The sequence below is a fragment of the Neopelma chrysocephalum genome, unplaced genomic scaffold, assembly GCF_003984885.1.
Source record: "Neopelma chrysocephalum unplaced genomic scaffold, ASM398488v2 Primary Assembly neopelma1_24, whole genome shotgun sequence".
Classification (NCBI taxonomy): Eukaryota; Metazoa; Chordata; class Aves; order Passeriformes; family Pipridae; genus Neopelma; species Neopelma chrysocephalum.
The window spans coordinates 47,066,932-47,083,655 of NW_020897693.1; the positions used below are offsets into that span (position 1 = coordinate 47,066,932).

General features: G+C 39.2%; 1 protein-coding gene across 5 annotated transcripts in view; it reads left to right on the forward strand.

Annotated features, from left to right (window-relative positions):
* TRAF3 (TNF receptor associated factor 3) overlaps positions 1–15,522 on the forward strand; it is a 71,199-nt gene extending 55,677 nt beyond the window's left edge. For 4 of the 5 annotated variants that reach the window (XM_027674007.1, XM_027674008.1, XM_027674009.1 and 1 more), the window contains 3 exons: positions 1,306–1,446; positions 6,302–6,476; positions 7,717–15,522. In XM_027674007.1, coding sequence (XP_027529808.1) covers positions 1,306–1,446; positions 6,302–6,476; positions 7,717–8,288 — 888 coding nt within the window. In that variant the 3' untranslated portion in view covers positions 8,289–15,522. The remainder of the gene's footprint in view (positions 1–1,305; positions 1,447–6,301; positions 6,477–7,716) is intronic. The other variant, XM_027674011.1, reaches the window with a different exon arrangement.
* Positions 15,523–16,724: the final 1,202 nt, after the last annotated feature.

The following is a 16,724-nucleotide window of genomic DNA, read 5'->3' on the forward strand; positions in this document are numbered from 1 at the left end:
CTGCTGAATGCCTGTGGACTTTAACAGTCCTTTGTCTAGTTTAGGCTAGTTTAGAGATTGAAATTATTTACCTTTTCTAACAGGTTAGATTCTGCTAGGAATGCAGTGACACATAAGAGATTTGAAGGCCATGTCTGATTAGAGGGTAGAGTGATGGAATTCTGCAGTGGCACCCGCATCAGAGGTAAAGATGGCTTGACCTCAAACTAGCACCTCTGTCAGGGGCCATGGTGTAGATCTTTTGAGAACATGAAGGATCCAAGTAATTGGTCCTTATGTGAAACGTTGATTGAGAGTTTCCTGGATCTAAAATGGTGCTGCTTCGTATCCAAATAAAGATTTGTCTGTGGAACTAGTCAGAGCGTGTCTAAAATCACCTTGTGCCAAGTGTTTGTTTTGTATGCTTTTGCTGCTGAATAATCTTGCCTGGGGACAAATTAGATTTTTTCAAAAAAGCAACCCACCACCACAAAGCAGCCCCCTTCTCCAAACCACATTAATGAACAAGCATGGAAAATATGTGTGACGGAAAATATTTACTGTATTACTTTCATCCCCAAGGAGATATATTATATGATATTCCTTTAACAAGGCTCGTTTTAAAAACAGAATGAGTCACTAATGAATAAATTAATAAAATGTCAATACAGAGAGAGAATATAATTTGCAGCCTGTAGTTCTTTGGTCTTTTCTACTAGTAGGCACCACTGGATTTTCCTTCCAATGCATGGATCCCTTCTGTATTCACTCATTTCAAGAGTTTCATCACCATCACATTCTTTTAAACCAAGCCAATCCCCTGCAGATGAGGTTTTTCCTTAAAATTTGCTGTAGATCAGGATAGATGGGAGTAGGTGGGAAGATTAATGTTCCCTACCCAACTATCTTTTCAGGTGCTCAGCTTCTTTCTGGTGTCCCTTCTGTGCAGGAGTCGAGTTCTTAACACTGATCTAGAGCGAATTAGGTTGTTTCTTCCAAACTCCAAGCAACTCCCAAGTCAGTTGGTGGAGACCAGGAAACCAAGCTATTAAATAACATAAAGAAAATTTTACGTTTAGACACAAGTTCTTTTGGTGTTTTTATGTCCTATCCGCACTTTCATAAGCCGAAGTTATACCAGTACCATACTGTGGAAGTGCAAAAATAGCTATCAGAAGGTTGGGTTTTATTTATTTATTTGCAAGATATGGAGAGAGATTTTTATTAGGATCTCATCCCTTTCATGTGTTTAAGATAGTTTTAAACTAATGAAGTTATAGGTATTTTAACAAACTTTGGCAGGAGTAATTCTAGAATTTTTTCCAGGTGGCCTTGCTCCAGAATGAAAGTTTGGAAAAGAACAAGAGTATACAAACTTTACATAATCAGATTTGTAGCTTTGAAATAGAAATTGAAAGACAGAAGGAAATGCTGCGGAATAATGAATCTAAAATACTTCATTTACAGGTAAGAAATTTAGAATCTCCCCATTAAACAGAAATGGTAGTAGCTTCTGTTCTGTGCCTTTACACTTGTGAAGTGAGGTGGTCTAATTAAAAAGGGGGGGAGAGAGTTTACTTCATTACAAAGCCATTCTGATTTTTTTTCTTCTGGTGTTGTGTTTAATAGAGTAAGATACTTCACTAAAACACTGAAATTACCCAGCCTATGTTAAAACGAAGAACCTTGTTTAAAAAAGGAAAAGACTGAAAACAAAATAGAAATTTTCTCTGAAGAATAACCATAATTATTTTTTTAACTTCTAAAAAAAAAGCCTGTTCGAGGAACTACTGTCAAACTGGAGGACAAGATTAGCACCTTAAAACTGTCATGGATAATGTATCTTTCTTTTCTACTTGCTGGTATTTAAAAAAAATATGAATCATGAGTGAGATCAGTCTGGTGTGATTTAATTCAAACGTAGCATAATGCATTTGAATACACTTTTTTAAAATCTGTGTTTCTGTTGTCCTTCTGAGGAAAATGTATCTAATTATTCCTTTGCCAGGAGGTCTGAGTTTCTTCTTCTGTGATCTGAATGACCTGGCCACAAGCCAGCATCAAACTAGAAATCCTCTAGATGCTCTGGCATTGGTGCTTAGCCCAAGCTGAAATTCCTTGCTTTGTATTCAGAGCTGACTTGGAATGTGGGTGCTGGGAATTTGTGTTAGCTTGCATGATACTAACCACAATTAGGGGAACCTCAGGAGATATTTAGCAAGCAACTGTGGAAGTATCATTTACATGTTACTGTAGTATGTCTGCTAGTAGAAAATATGCCTAAAATTCAAAGGGGTAGCACATTCAGGAGCTCAGAGCCTGGAGACCCTCAATGGTGACTTATAAGGATAGTTTCAGTTTTGGCAACTGCAGCGTTTCTCCTTATAGCATGTACTTCTTTCCATGACCTGCTCACGTAGTAACCACTTTAGCCTGCCTTAGTCATTGTTACTTATCCATTGATGGGATATGGGTTACAATATTGCATTCTGACACTGTGAAGCCAATTCTTGTATGTACTGATATTGCTGATTGAATCTACCAGGAGGTAAGTTAATTTGTAAGCCTGGAGTTTTTACACATGCTGTCTCAATGGCCAATGATGAGAGTAGAAATGGAAAAAATGTAGAGTGGAGTTTTTCATTATTGTCTGAAATAACAGATTGCAATACCTTTGATTTCCTCGAGCTGTAAGTGTTAGCAAAATCAATTTTCAAATTATTTGTTTACAAAAAAACCCACTACAAAACAGCACATTCCAACAGGTGGCTTTTTGGTGGTAATAACTACTGGAGAGGATGTGTTTAGCTCTTTTTTTCTCTTTTTTTCTTTTTTTTTTTCCCCTCCTCATCTTTACTTCCTTTTGCCAGCTATTTCAATTCAGTTATTTTAAGCCAAACTGTATTTCAAGGCTGTTTCAACCTGATTCCTTCCACTTAGTGGAATTTCCCAGTTCAGTCAGGTTTGTTAAGGGCATCCTGGAAACACACCCCGATTTTGTTTTTTCCTGTACAGCACAATTAGCCTCCTTCTGTTGCCTACCAGGAGCGGAGGGAATTGGTTACCTGTTGTGAGCCATTCTTTTCCTGGGTTGCATTGAGCAGCCATGGTTACACAGGAGCCACAGATACTGAACTAACCAGTTCAGGTCTGGGCAAGGCATATTTGCTTAGTCCCCTGAGACCTATGCATGCTAGGAATTTCTAGCACAGTTTCAGTATTAGGTGTCATGTAGCCTTTTTTAGCTGGGGAGCAGCAGTGTCACCGAGCACAGCTGGCACCATCTGCACTGGGAGGCATCTGACAAAAACAGCGTTAATGCATCAAGAGTGTCTGGTCACTGGCAGGAACCTCAGCCTTGATGTTTTGTTTTCAGATTAATTTTCTATATGCTGATCTCTAGGGAAAGTGTTTTTACCAAGGGTATGTGATACTTTTATGACTTCTGTCATGTGAAAAGGAAATTTCACATGCAATACTGAGTCTTTCTTATGCGTGTATGGAAGCATATTAGTAAGCCAAGTCTTAAGCTGAGTGTGGACATGAGATACTGAAAGACAACAGAAACAGTGACCTTATGAACATGAAATGACTTCATCAGTAATATGTTCCTTTAAAGGAGAAGGACATATGATTTGTTTTCTAAGTCAAGTAGCACCTTTTCTAGTCTGTTTTTTAGCTTTACAGTTTTGCTCTATCAATTGCAATGGAAAGGTCCATTAGGAGGGAGAGAACTGCAAATATAACTCTTCAGTTCCTCGTGACATTTTCGAAATTTTTTTAGTAATAATAGTGCTAAAATTCTGGAAGTTGTTAATCAGAAATACCAAACAAAACCTAGATGAAAATCAACATCAAGAGGAGCCCTTGATGGTTTGCCAGGCATATAACTCGGGATTGATGATCTGGAGAGGTCAGTTGCTAGAATAAAAAGTGTATGCAGAAAATTGATATCTACTTGAAAATTTATGAGTACAGTGTGAGACATCTGTGTGCTTTCTAATGGAATAATTAGAGTGAAAATCTCCACTGCTGCATTAAATTCAGATTTAGTACATCAGCATCTCCCAGCATGAGGGAGGTTGACTCCCTGTAGGGTAAAAAGGTAGAGATGCCACTGCTTTTTAAAAATAAAATACAATATAATCAGATATAAGACTTCTATCTCTTGAATTCTCATTCAAGGTACGGGAGATAAAATACTACACATCTGCCAGAGTGAAGTAGAAGCAGCTAAACCAGAATTGCTTGTGCATGTACAAAGATAGAACGTTGCACACAGGTGAATGGAGAGAAGTTGGTCCCTAATAACAACTTTTAGTAAACTTCTCCCGAAAGAAGGATAGCTTACAATTCTTCTGCATGTTTAGCACTTTGCCAGTTCCTGTAAAAATGTGTTTATTCATTTTGTTTGATGCTGTGGTAGTGCACAGAGGTCCCAGCCGGAAATTAGAACACCTCTGTGTGAGGCACTGTACAAACCCACAGCCATGTTATTGTTCTTGCCTTGGGGAGATCATATTTGGTGTGAGTAAAGGGGAAAGATCAGCCTTGGGCATATTTTGAGTTTACTTTTGAATGTTAACTGTGAACTAAGGGCCAAATCTTTTGGCTCTGCTCTTACAACATGCATTCAGGCCATTATGTGGTGTGTTTCCTTTTATATATATAGCTAACAGCCCTTCCCTGTTTTATTGTCTGATTATCATCAGCCCAAGTGAGAGGGTGTGCCTGTGTTGGTAGGTGGTGATTAGTACAACCAGGCAAGCTGCTTCATCTATTTACTGGGCCCATACCCCTGCATTTGTGGTTCAGTACACAAGTTTCCTTCAAAAAGTTGTAATTCTGTAAGTGAGATATATAACTTGTTTTAAAACACCTACAGTAGAAATATATAGTTAATGTTGAAATATGCTAGATTACTCAGTGGTTTTGAGACACAACAAAATAAGACTCCTAGAACCTGGTTTTGCTAGCTGCCTCATCAAATCGACAGCCTTCAATTAATCATTCTGGACTTTCAGTGTAACTGAAACCACATGATTAAAAGCAAATGGCTAAAAGGGGAAATGAAGATGGCATGAGGCAGAAGGGTTTTCCCCATCAGCGGGGAACATTGAATCCACTTGGCTAACCAGAAGGCAAATGCAAAATAACTTCATTTTCTTGTTTTGTACTCAACGGCCACTTAATTTTTTTTAAGAAGTGAAAAATCATTTTAACACATAGTGACATTATATGATGAAAAACTATAAAGTTAGATTTGGAATTTAACTGTAGGTGGTAGCAAAAGTAGTTTCTTGTCTCAAATATTTGTCTTCTCATTTGAACTTCACAAGTGATTATGAGGTTCTGGCTAAAATTCCTGCTAGTCCAAATTAGCTGTGATAATGTGAAGTGCTATGTATTTCTTGCATCAGATTTGAGGTAGACTGAGAAATATGTTCTTTATATTTGTAATATACTAAGGTGCTTGCAATAGCCCTCTTTCAGAGAATACCTGCCTTTCTGTATATTTTTTTCTTGAGTATTATATTTCATGCCTTTTCAAAACCAACTGTTTTTTTTCCCTTTGCTTTCTTAAAAATACTCAGCCAGCAAGCACCTTCAGGATGCATGGCTTATTCAATTTAGGAAGTAAGGGTGGGAATTTTAAAAGTGCTTTTAGGGGGCAGAAGTGGTATAGTCGTGTTTAAACTCTCGAGGGCTTCTGCTATGGTTATGGGCACATAATAACTTAGGCTTTGATGACTGATTTTATGTGAGCTTGGAGCTTGCACATGTATGTACTCATGCTCCATGTGTGCAAGAGTAATGATGCTTTCCTGGAGGGGTAAGTTATTTTGCTCACTCACCATGATAAATGAGTGCACATGAGCAGCCATTTGATTCACACCAGGGTATGTTGTGCCCATACTTTGTTGCTTAAATACTCTTACATGAAACCCAACAAGTATCAGCCCATAATAGCAATATAGAGACATTCAGAATATTGTTCTTACATTGAAAGGTTTAAAAAAAACCCAAACCCCCTACCTTAGACAAGAGCACACTAACCTTTAACTTTTTTAAAATGTCTGTTGTTAATTCTAATAGTGCTCTAATATTAATACCTGTGCAGCACTAAGTATTTTTTAAGTGTTTTACAAATACATGGGCTATTCCATTAAATTTTCAAGGTTTGTGTTACTAAAATATTTGACATAAGCAAAACTTGCTTATATTTGGATTGAATTCGTATTATCAACCTATAATCCTTTTTTAATATGCATAAATTAATGTCTTTGCATTATTTTAACTGATACACTATTATTTTATAAAGCGAGTGATCGACAGCCAAGCAGAGAAACTCAAAGAACTGGACAAAGAAATCCGTCCCTTCCGACAGAACTGGGAGGAGGCCGACAGCATGAAGAGCAGTGTGGAATCCCTCCAGAACAGAGTGACTGAGCTGGAAAGTGTTGATAAAACTGCAGGGCAAGGAGCTCGGAATACAAGTGAGTGCAAGCACAATGGACTGAAGTACTCAGCAGTGCTGTTGAGAGAAAACTGGTGTCCTCTGAATGGCACTCCCATTGTGGCTTTTATATGGAGACATCAATAATACTGATTCTTCTGATTTTTTGAGTAGGAGACTGTGTATTTCCTTTGTTGATAGTGTGGTATTGCTTCCATGCTGTTTCTTAGGCTTGATTCTTGTCTTTTATTTTGTTTTATTGACCGTTCTCTTGATTACATTGTTAGTTCATTATAAACAGTTTCTCAATCGATCTTTGACAGCTAATAGCTCTCAGCAGCTTCTTTAAATATAATCTTGGTATATTGACATCTTTTGCTACTCTTCTCCCCCGTGAATGGATCAACAGTATGGTTATCCAACTAAAACCACCCATCCTGATAGCTGCTACAGAGGGGTATTTGGTCCTAGGAAAACAGTGAGATCTGCTTAAGAATAAGGTTATTGTTGTGCTTGCTGAATAAAGTATGCAAGTGTTTAGCAAGATAGTGTAGATCATATGTAAGTGTTTAAATGATTGTGACAAAACTTAAAATTTAAGTTGATCTACATAAAATAAACTTGCATTATGAATTTATCTGCTTCTCAGTATTGTATGTTGGCCAATTTTGCCAGTGTGCAAAGACAAAGACTAACATTTTCATGTAGAGGAAAGAGGACACAGAAAACAGCCCTCCCTCCAAACTAAATAAATTGCCATATAATACAGAGCTAAGTTTGAATTTTTTTTGTTCTTTTATGATGAACTTTAGGCATGGTAACAACACTGCACTTCTGAGACAAGTAGTGCCTGAAAAGCATGTTTTGAGTGATCAGCAGTACTTCTGAATTTCAGAGGGATTATGTAGGCTGTGTGACTGCTTCCAAGGTCTTCACTGCTAAATGGCAATATGCAGATAATGCTACCAAGTCTCCTCTCAAAAAATGGAAGCCTCAATAGTTATATCATGTAGTGACCAGAAAAAATTTGTTAGGTGATTTGAATATTTGACTTCTGCATTATTATTATTATTAACACCCACATTTGTAAAAATCCCAGTTAACCTAGATGCCAGCTAGCAAACTATTGCCTGTGGAGATGGCTTCATCAGTGACCAAGTGCAGTTTGGTTCTTGAGGAGGAAAGTGTTTTCATATACAATAGCAGGGCTGGCAATTTGATTTTTACAGTCTTCAGAAAACAGCGGTTTTCTCACTCCCATCCCTTCTGCTTTCTAACAGGCCTGCTAGAGACACAGCTGAGCAGACACGATCAGATGCTGAGTGTTCATGATATCCGGCTGGCTGACATGGACCTCCGATTCCAAGTTCTAGAAACTGCGAGTTACAACGGAGTGCTGATTTGGAAAATCCGAGATTATAAACGTCGGAAGCAAGAGGCAGTCATGGGGAAGACTCTGTCCTTGTACAGCCAACCCTTTTATACTGGATACTTTGGCTACAAGATGTGTGCCAGAGTTTACCTTAACGGAGATGGCATGGGAAAGGGGACGCACTTGTCTCTGTTTTTTGTCATAATGCGTGGTGAATACGATGCTTTGCTTCCTTGGCCGTTCAAACAGAAAGTGACTCTCATGCTCATGGATCAGGGACCGTCTCGGCGCCACTTAGGAGATGCTTTCAAGCCAGACCCGAACAGCAGCAGTTTCAAGAAGCCAACTGGAGAAATGAACATTGCATCTGGCTGCCCAGTCTTTGTGGCTCAAACTGTTCTAGAGAATGGAACGTATATTAAAGATGATACTATTTTTATTAAAGTCATAGTGGATACATCGGATCTACCAGACCCCTGACATACAATGGGGGAGGCAGATTAAACAGAAGGCAACTCCGTTTGGGGGTTTTGTATCAGTTTGTCTTCAATCAGAGGTCCTAAAGCTCACAGAACCACCTTGTGGAACAGACGGAAGAGTTTGAAGGCATAACTGCATAGGGTCCAATTGTGAAAGTAGCAACACATTAAGAAATCATACCATGGTATATTTTTTAATAGAACTAGCAACACTTGAGCTCTGAAGAATCACTTATCCCTCATGAGGATAATGATTATGGTCAGAGAGGATTTTTTTTAACTTATTAATGATCTAGTCAATTGGAGGTGAAAAGACATATACAGTATGTGCTGAATCAGTTACTGACTTTTATTTCTTTTAAGCTAGAATACAAAAAAACCTTCACACGTGGGCTAGCTGGAAATTGTCAGCATGTTAAAAGAAGAAATGATGAAGTAATGTTGCAATTATGATATTCTTTGAAAAACTGAGGTGCAATCTTGTCTGAAATATAGTATATTGTCTTTTTAAGGCCTCATCTGGTCTCTGTTTTAATAATTACTTTGTCAGAAGATCTTGGAAAAGTATCCATGTCTTCTCGAAAGTATCTGAATCAAAATCATATTTTTATTTAAAGTTCTATTGTTACAGAAAACATTTTATTTTAAAACTGTTGATAGACTGATATTTCTTGGAAGAAAAATAGAAGATATCAAACACTGGTTATCACTTGTGATAGGAAAAAAAAACTATTCAATTCTGTTATTTCTCTTTAGAAATGTAAACCTACAATATATGTCGTAGTTAATGACACTATTTCAAAATTAAGGAAAAATCACTCATGGATGCTGTGCATCATTATCAGATTTATAATTGTTTTCACCCTAAAATAGGGCATTTGTTGAACTTTGGAGTTCTAAACGGAATCCTGTACATTTTTTAAAGTTCTGCCCCATGCTTTCCAATCAAGCTATATATGTTGCACATTATGCTGTCAGCAGTATATAGTATTTTCAGTATTGGGGAGGAGGATTAGTGCTGAAAAAAGCCTCTATGTTTGTTCTGTACTAGCAGCCATTGCTTCAAGACAAACCAGCAATGTCTTAATACAGTGATGGTGGCTTGCATGCATACATGTGCCTTAGATGTGCTGTGCTGCTTATAAACCATAGCTTTTTATTCAGATTAATTCTGATATCTGAAATGGTAGTTTAATTGGACTTCAGGCATAATGTTTAGCCTTGTCTTCAGAGCCCTTAGGTACCTTGCGATGTACAGAACAGAAGCCAAAGCCCGTTCCTTTGGCTTCTGGAGCTTCTGTGACTTGGCCATGGTGGAATCCATCTTATTCAGGTGCCAAAACGTTATGCTCAGTGCTCCTATGGAGCTTGGACTAGACAGTCTCCATGGCCACTGTGAAGGCAGGCGACATTTTTCCTTAATGCCTGTGGTTGTAAGGTGACATCACTTGAAATGAACCCATCTGAGAACTCTGGGGCTGTGAATACTGATGCTTGTGGCAGCTTCTCAAAGCAGACAAGCATCCTAACGGGGAATGCACGGGCTTCTTTCTTGTAACAGCCTGAACTGTAGTGGAAAGCATTTGCTTGCCCTGAAACATGCTGATTGCAACCTGCTGTGTTCATCTGCTTCTGTTTAATAGCCTGTGACAAGCGAGTCTAGAGACATAGCCTGACTGTGGTGCTCTTTAAAACCCACAAACTGCTTAAGCAGAGTGGACTTGCACCACCATGTTTTCGGCCTTCATGGGCCTAGAAGAAAACATTGCATCTCAGCCTCTACTGTCAGGTTGTATCAGTTTTCTGCTTTTTCGAGGCATAGTCACAATTTTTGTCCAAGGTGCAGTTGAATTCATGCCTTTGTATTTCAGCTTGTCTTTGCCGTTGTCTTTTTTGGCTGTGCCTTCACACACAGTGCCTGCAAGAAGTATTTATGGATATACAATGCATGCTAAGTGGTCTTCATGGGTTTTCCAGGCACCTGCTAGAATACTGCCTGCTGCTGACCGTCCAGGCTGTCAGCAGCAACTTGTCTTCCTTTTCTTGCCTTCCATTGTCCGGGTACTGTACTCCCTTTATGGTACGTAGCTGTCAACAGGTGCAAGCTCAAATATGGAGGCACGTGCTGGCATTTAATTTCTAGCACGGAAGGAAGGAGGATGTTCTGCACAAGAGATAAATATCTATAGATATACCCACATCTATATCTCTAGATATAATTGTATGGCACTTGCAGTTTTATGCAGGCTGCATAAGCAAACCCATCACTTACGCTTTAGGGCGAAGGTTCGCTCAACTTGTGTCATTTTAATAATTGTGAATGTAGGCAGCTGAGCTTTTGTGTTTGTGCATCACAGAATTTTACTGAAAACAGGATTCCCAAGTGGAAATGTCCAAAGGACTCTCCTCCCATTGCTAATGCATGTCTTGTAAACTTAAATGAAACCGTTTGGCCATCTCAAAACAGTTTATATCCTGTTTCGATCTGGGACTTGGAGGAGATTTCTAGTATAAGCAGGGCCCAGAATATTCTGCAGATTTGTGACTACAGTTTCCAACTCCTGTGACAGAATTGCGCTTCTAAATCCAGGCTCTTTAAAAGAGGAGGAAAAAAGCATTTCCAGCCTTGGTGATTGAAAGAGGACTTTGAAACATGCGAATGTGTAAACCAATAGGGAAGTCTTCCTGAGTCTGCACACAGCCTAAACTAGTAGCTTTAAGAGATCTGAATATCTCGTCTTGGTGGGATATTGACTCAGAAACTTCATAGAGAAGTTTAAATATGAACACTGCTAACTATCTTAATGCCGATCACTGTAGCAGAAACATCAGTCACTGTTGTATTTCACAGATCTCTATGCTGCTTTCCACATCTCCCAAGTGCCAAAAGCACCAGCTGCCAGAATCTTCAGCTTCACTTGGGCAGCTTTTATAATGCAGTAATGTGCTATCAATATAAAAATATTTTTGCATATATGCTTTTTATCACAGTTAATAAAATGGAGGCCTACTGCACTTATTTTTTAAAACTACATGAAGCTGCCAGAGAATTTCCAGTTTGCCAACCCTGCGTACTGTGAAATCCGGGATCTTGCTACACAAATGTAGACACCGCCTGCTGTGGAATACCTGAAGCCTTGACTGTAACACCCCTTTCTCCGCAGAACTCGTGGGCCATCTCTGTAGAGTTCTTACTGTGTACATAGAAATCGGTTTCCTCTGCTTTCCAGCAAGGAGTATGTAGCATTTTGTGAAAACAAGGCCACTGTATATTCTCTAAGTTGAAAGGAAAAGATACCTGGTGCTTTAGTCAACGCTTTAAATTATTTAACTGTTTCTCTCATTGCTGAAATGCCCTTTTATCCTTTTTCTCTTTGTTCTTGACTAAGATATCCAAAGTTTTCTAGGGACTGTCTGTTTAAAGTGATTCATGGGGCAACAACCTGCCCTCATGTATGCTCTTGAATCCCGGCTAACTCCTGGAGTGTGCCATTATTGCAAGGGGGTCCCAGAGTATTTGCATTACTTTGAACAGAGTTTCTTCAATGGAACCCTTTTGTCCTCTGCTTAGTAATTCTTAGCAGCACACAACTGAAGTCTCTTGCTGGTATTCTTTCTCCACCATGATGCTCGAAGTTATGTTCTCTAGGGAGATTCCAGTGTGTGACAATCTGTTTGTTGCCCTTTTTGTACACTCTCAGCACAGGGTGAGTGCATCTGTTACCTAGAAAGTCTTGAATTCTAAACAGGATGAAACTATTTGGGTGTTTAAAGACCAACCTGTGATTATGATGCAGCACCATGTCTGCATTACTTCTCTGAACTAATTAATTGGGGTCTTGTTTCAGTTACTGTCTACATGGTACACCTTCAACTGCTGACTTACAATATGCAATGTTGATTTCAGCCTTGTACTGTAAATGTTGTTCTTCACAAAGAGAATGTGCAATAGGAAAAGGGAATGCTGGGTAGTATAATTTTGATGGAAAAAACATGCTAGCTTTCTTAAAAATACGAAAAAATATGAAATGCAGCTTATTTCCTTTTCCTGTGGTGTTTTCTACTTGGAAAAGGAAAGATGAAGATATGTGCCTGTTTCTGTGCCTGGTGAATTTCTCAAATGCAAAGGTAAAAGAGATTTGTGTTAGCTGGAATTTAAGTGCTGAACCCATCTTAGGTTGTGATTGTATTGCTCCTGTTTCCTCAGCTGGCCACAATTATGGCTTGTTGAGATGGAGTTTAAAAGCTACCACCTATTTGTATCTATGTTCCATCACCTGGGATAGGCATTTCACCAATAGTGCAGGGTTTCTGTTGATATTTTGTTTAGTTTTTAAAACACTGGTGCTGTTTGGTCCAAGACAGAGAAGCGTGTAGGGAGTGACAGAAATGTTGCCTGCACTGTAGAAGAGTGAAAAACGTGACTGCAGTATTGATGCCTTGATATGATTTAACTATGCAAATATACAAATAGGTGAAGGGGGGGAAATTCTTGGGTTGCATACCTAATCTCTTAGTTTTTGCTCTGTAAATTACTTGTATGTGTGTAGGTACATACATATACACACGGACATGCATGCACATGTATATGCAAAGTCTTTATGTAGAAGTGATGAAACAAAACCCTTTCCTCCAAGTTTTACTTGATTAATTGGTGCAAATATAACTTGCTGCTGCTAAGGGAGGATCTTGGCTAAGGGCAAACTTTGGTTTCTTATCTTTCAGGTTTGAAGACCTGTATGTAGCAAAAACTGTTTAGCCTTTCTGAAGACCTTGAAATGTAATTAAGGACGTATGTTCTTCCTCATGCTCCGATAATTTGGAGATTCCTGTATTTTAAACAACCATAGTGATGGGCAACTTTTTAATTGCAAATTTTTTCCTCTAATTTAGAAACAAAAGATGATAAAAAGCAGCTGGGCCTCTTCCTGGAATTCCTATTCTGTTCAGTCAATACCTTTATATTCTGGTTGACCTAGAAGTCATAGCTGCTGCAATAAAAATGATTAGTTTGGCAATTTAATCTGTCTGAGAATAGTTTTTAATACTGTGTACAGTGTATAGCAAGTGCTATTTGTCTTTTCCAGAAAAAAGGAAATCAAGGATGAGATGTGAAGTGACTTGTCCAGAGTCACAAAAGGAATCTCCTGGAGCCGGGACTGAATGAGAGGTTCCAGGTCCCTAGTGTTATCTCCAAATCACTAGGGTTTGCTTTTTTAATACATTTCTCCCTTAAAGGAACCGAAAAACAAGTTGACATACACTGAAGACCCACATCAGGACAGTAAGGGCTAGAATAAACATACAAGCTGTCATGATTTGGGGTTGTGCATGTGTGGTGGCCCAGACATGGGTTGCTCCTTGGCAGTGCTTTGACAGCCTGCAGAGTGGAAGGCCAGCACAGCATGTCAGTGTGAATAATAGCAGCAAATGTGTGTCCTGCTCTGTTTGTTCAGAATCACCTAACAAAAGAAGTCTCGTTTGATGCTCCTCTTAACTGAGGAGGGAGAATACCATTTTACAGTGAAGTGGGTTCATCTTTGTTCTACCAGTCAGTGTGACTGACCATTTCTTTCTTGTGGGGCTTTCTCCCTTTTTCTGTAAACCAAAATCTAGAGGGCTTATTTGTTCTTTCCTGCCTCTTAATCCAGGCCTTTGCTGAGAAGCACCAGATAGGAAGGTGGTGGAAAACTTGGGACTGTTGATTCAGGGACATCCTCTTAAGATTTAGAAGAGTAGAGATATACAACACATAAAGGATCTGACTATTCCTGTTTCTCTTCTAATTTATGGTCAAGACTGCAGCTTCTGTCTTCCATTTCATGATGTTAGTGTAGATACTAGGCTGTGTTTTTTCATTTTTTTCCCCTCCAAGTTAGGATTAGTTCCTTAGGGTTCAAATAAGTTCTAAATTTCACAGAGAAGCACCTGAACCAAAACCTTGGATCCAAACATCCCAGACTTGATGTGGAATTCAAATCTGGATCCCAACTCTGTGGCTTACTAACCTACCCATTTGGGGAAGGGTTTGTTGTCTCTATGTGGTGTTTGTGTTCTTGGTCCTTTGGAACTAAGCTTTTAATTTGGTTGCCAGTTCTGCAAGGACTTTTTAACTTCTTAGGAATGCCGGTGTTCACACGCTCCATTGCTGGCAGTGTGATGCGTAGTGATAAAATTTGACTCTGTCTAAGGGTTACTGAGATAAACCAGCATTATCATTCGTAAAGGTCATTTTCTTGCGTAGTGTTCCGAGCTTTGTATTTGAATATAGCTCGCACCTGAAAGGACACATATTCCAACTATGACCTGCATCACTGGCAGAGAGTTGTGTAATCTGTACTTGTGGAATGGGAAGGTAAAAGCTTCCATTGTTGCTGATGCATCGTGTAATCCACCTGTTTTGTTTTTCTTATAGCTGTTGTTTGGTTTGTTTTTGTTTTTTTTCAGTTTTATAGAAACAAATATGGGGACGTTCAGGATTTTTTCTACAAGGTATAAAACTCCAATGAATTAGTGGTGACTAGAGAGCTGTGAAAAATACCCCATTAGGAGATGATGGGCTAAATGGAGGTCCGTTTCTCTTAGACAAGTAGGATAACCTTTAAGATGCATGGAACAACATAATAATCAGGAAAACTAAAGCTGAAATTTGTTTCCAAGAAATTCTGTAAGAACTATCTATGGAAAAGACATCAATGATTGAGAATAATGTACAAATTAATGTGTTTGAAACTTGTGTATCCATTTCTTTAATCTCATACTCTTCAGTGAACGGTACACTTGTGTTCAGTTTTATGATCAAAAACAAAGACCAAAGAAGGCCAGCCTCATTTGATTGTGTATATTCTGCCTGTCTTAATTATCAATAGCTGTAAGGATACAGTGCAAGTGATCTGGTAACCAGTGGTTCTCGTCCTTTTCTTTTAGGGGGAAAAACAACTTTAAAATGTATAATTTATTGCTCAGCAATAACCATGTTGTTAAAATAATAATAAAAAAAGGAATTAGCAACATGTCTTAATTTCCCAATAGCATTATTATATGTTGTATTTCAGTTTACTGTATATTGTGTTTTTGTATTTATTTGTGTTTGGAGGTCTTGCTATGTCTTTTTGTGTTTAAATGCTAATAAACAAGGACAGTGTGTAAGAGTGTAGAATGCCGAACTCTGAAATGCTAAACTGTGTTATTAAAGGAAAAATAAATAAGTAGGAAATCATATTTTTTAAAAAAAACTGGTGTGTTGAATTTGAATGACTGCTGTTCGCTTGCAGATGGCCCAGGCGCATCCTTTCTCTTCTGTGAACCCACTGTGCATTGGCTGTTCAGTGCTTTGTGCTTACACACCCAGCAGACCTTTTCTGTGGTATTTCCTGTCCTCTGCACAGGTAACTTTGCCATAACTTCTATCAGAGTCCAATTTTCCAGGTGCTAACTCTGCTAGAATAAACTAGGCGATGGTGTTCATCCTAACATCAGTGTCGAGTGCAAATAGAGTAGAAATAATTGAAATGGCTTTTCATGCAGTTGTGGTACACTGGTTTCCCAAAGAGGCGTGGGAGAGTCAAAGCGTGGCTTGAATGTCTGAAGATATAGATTTATTATTTTTTCTTCTCCAGTGTCATTAGTGACTCTTCTCAACTCAGAAACGCATTTCAGGTGTGTGTTTGAAATCACAGAACATGATGCAGTCTGTAAAAACAACACACTGTTCTGAAATGAGTGGAGCAACAATATTTCCATCATGTTTCAGATTCAGCCTAGTGATGAAAACTCTGATTCCCAGGGGTGGCGTATGAAGCCTGTCTCTTCTATAAAGCACCACACTGTCCTTCTGTTTCTTCTTCCCTACGCTCCCTCCTACCCCTTTCTTACTGAAATTTCAATTTCCCTTCTTTTACGTCACTGCAGGGGTAATACTGGGTTTAGCAATGCTGGAATGTCCTGTCTGTGCTCAAAGACAAGACTGCACTGTCTTGGCAAAAGCTGCTGCTGTGCTGCAGGCACCCAAATGTGAGTACGACCTGGCCAGCCCATACTGGTGTTTGCAGCAGGTGATCTGAAGTGCTGGCCAAGTGCCTGTCCTTGATAAAATGGGGATGCCAGAGAAAAGACAAATGCAGGAAGGTGGGCATGGTGAGAGGAGAAGGTGGCACGCCATCCTCATTGCGTGCAGGATGTGCTGAGGTGGATGTTCCTTTCTGCTACTAAGAGCAGTCACGACATGACTCTCGGGATGCTCTGGCATCCGCTGCCCTGCTCATCATACTTTCCACTTGTACTCCCACGGTTGGCACTCCAGGCTGCGCCACTTGAAGCTCTTCACATCTTGCTGTGGAGCGTGAAAGGGCCATGAACTTCCTTGTCATCTTAATAAAGTGAGTTACTCTTTGGGGAAGAGCAGACGGTGCTATCCCCAGGGCTGCTCCTCCTCCCA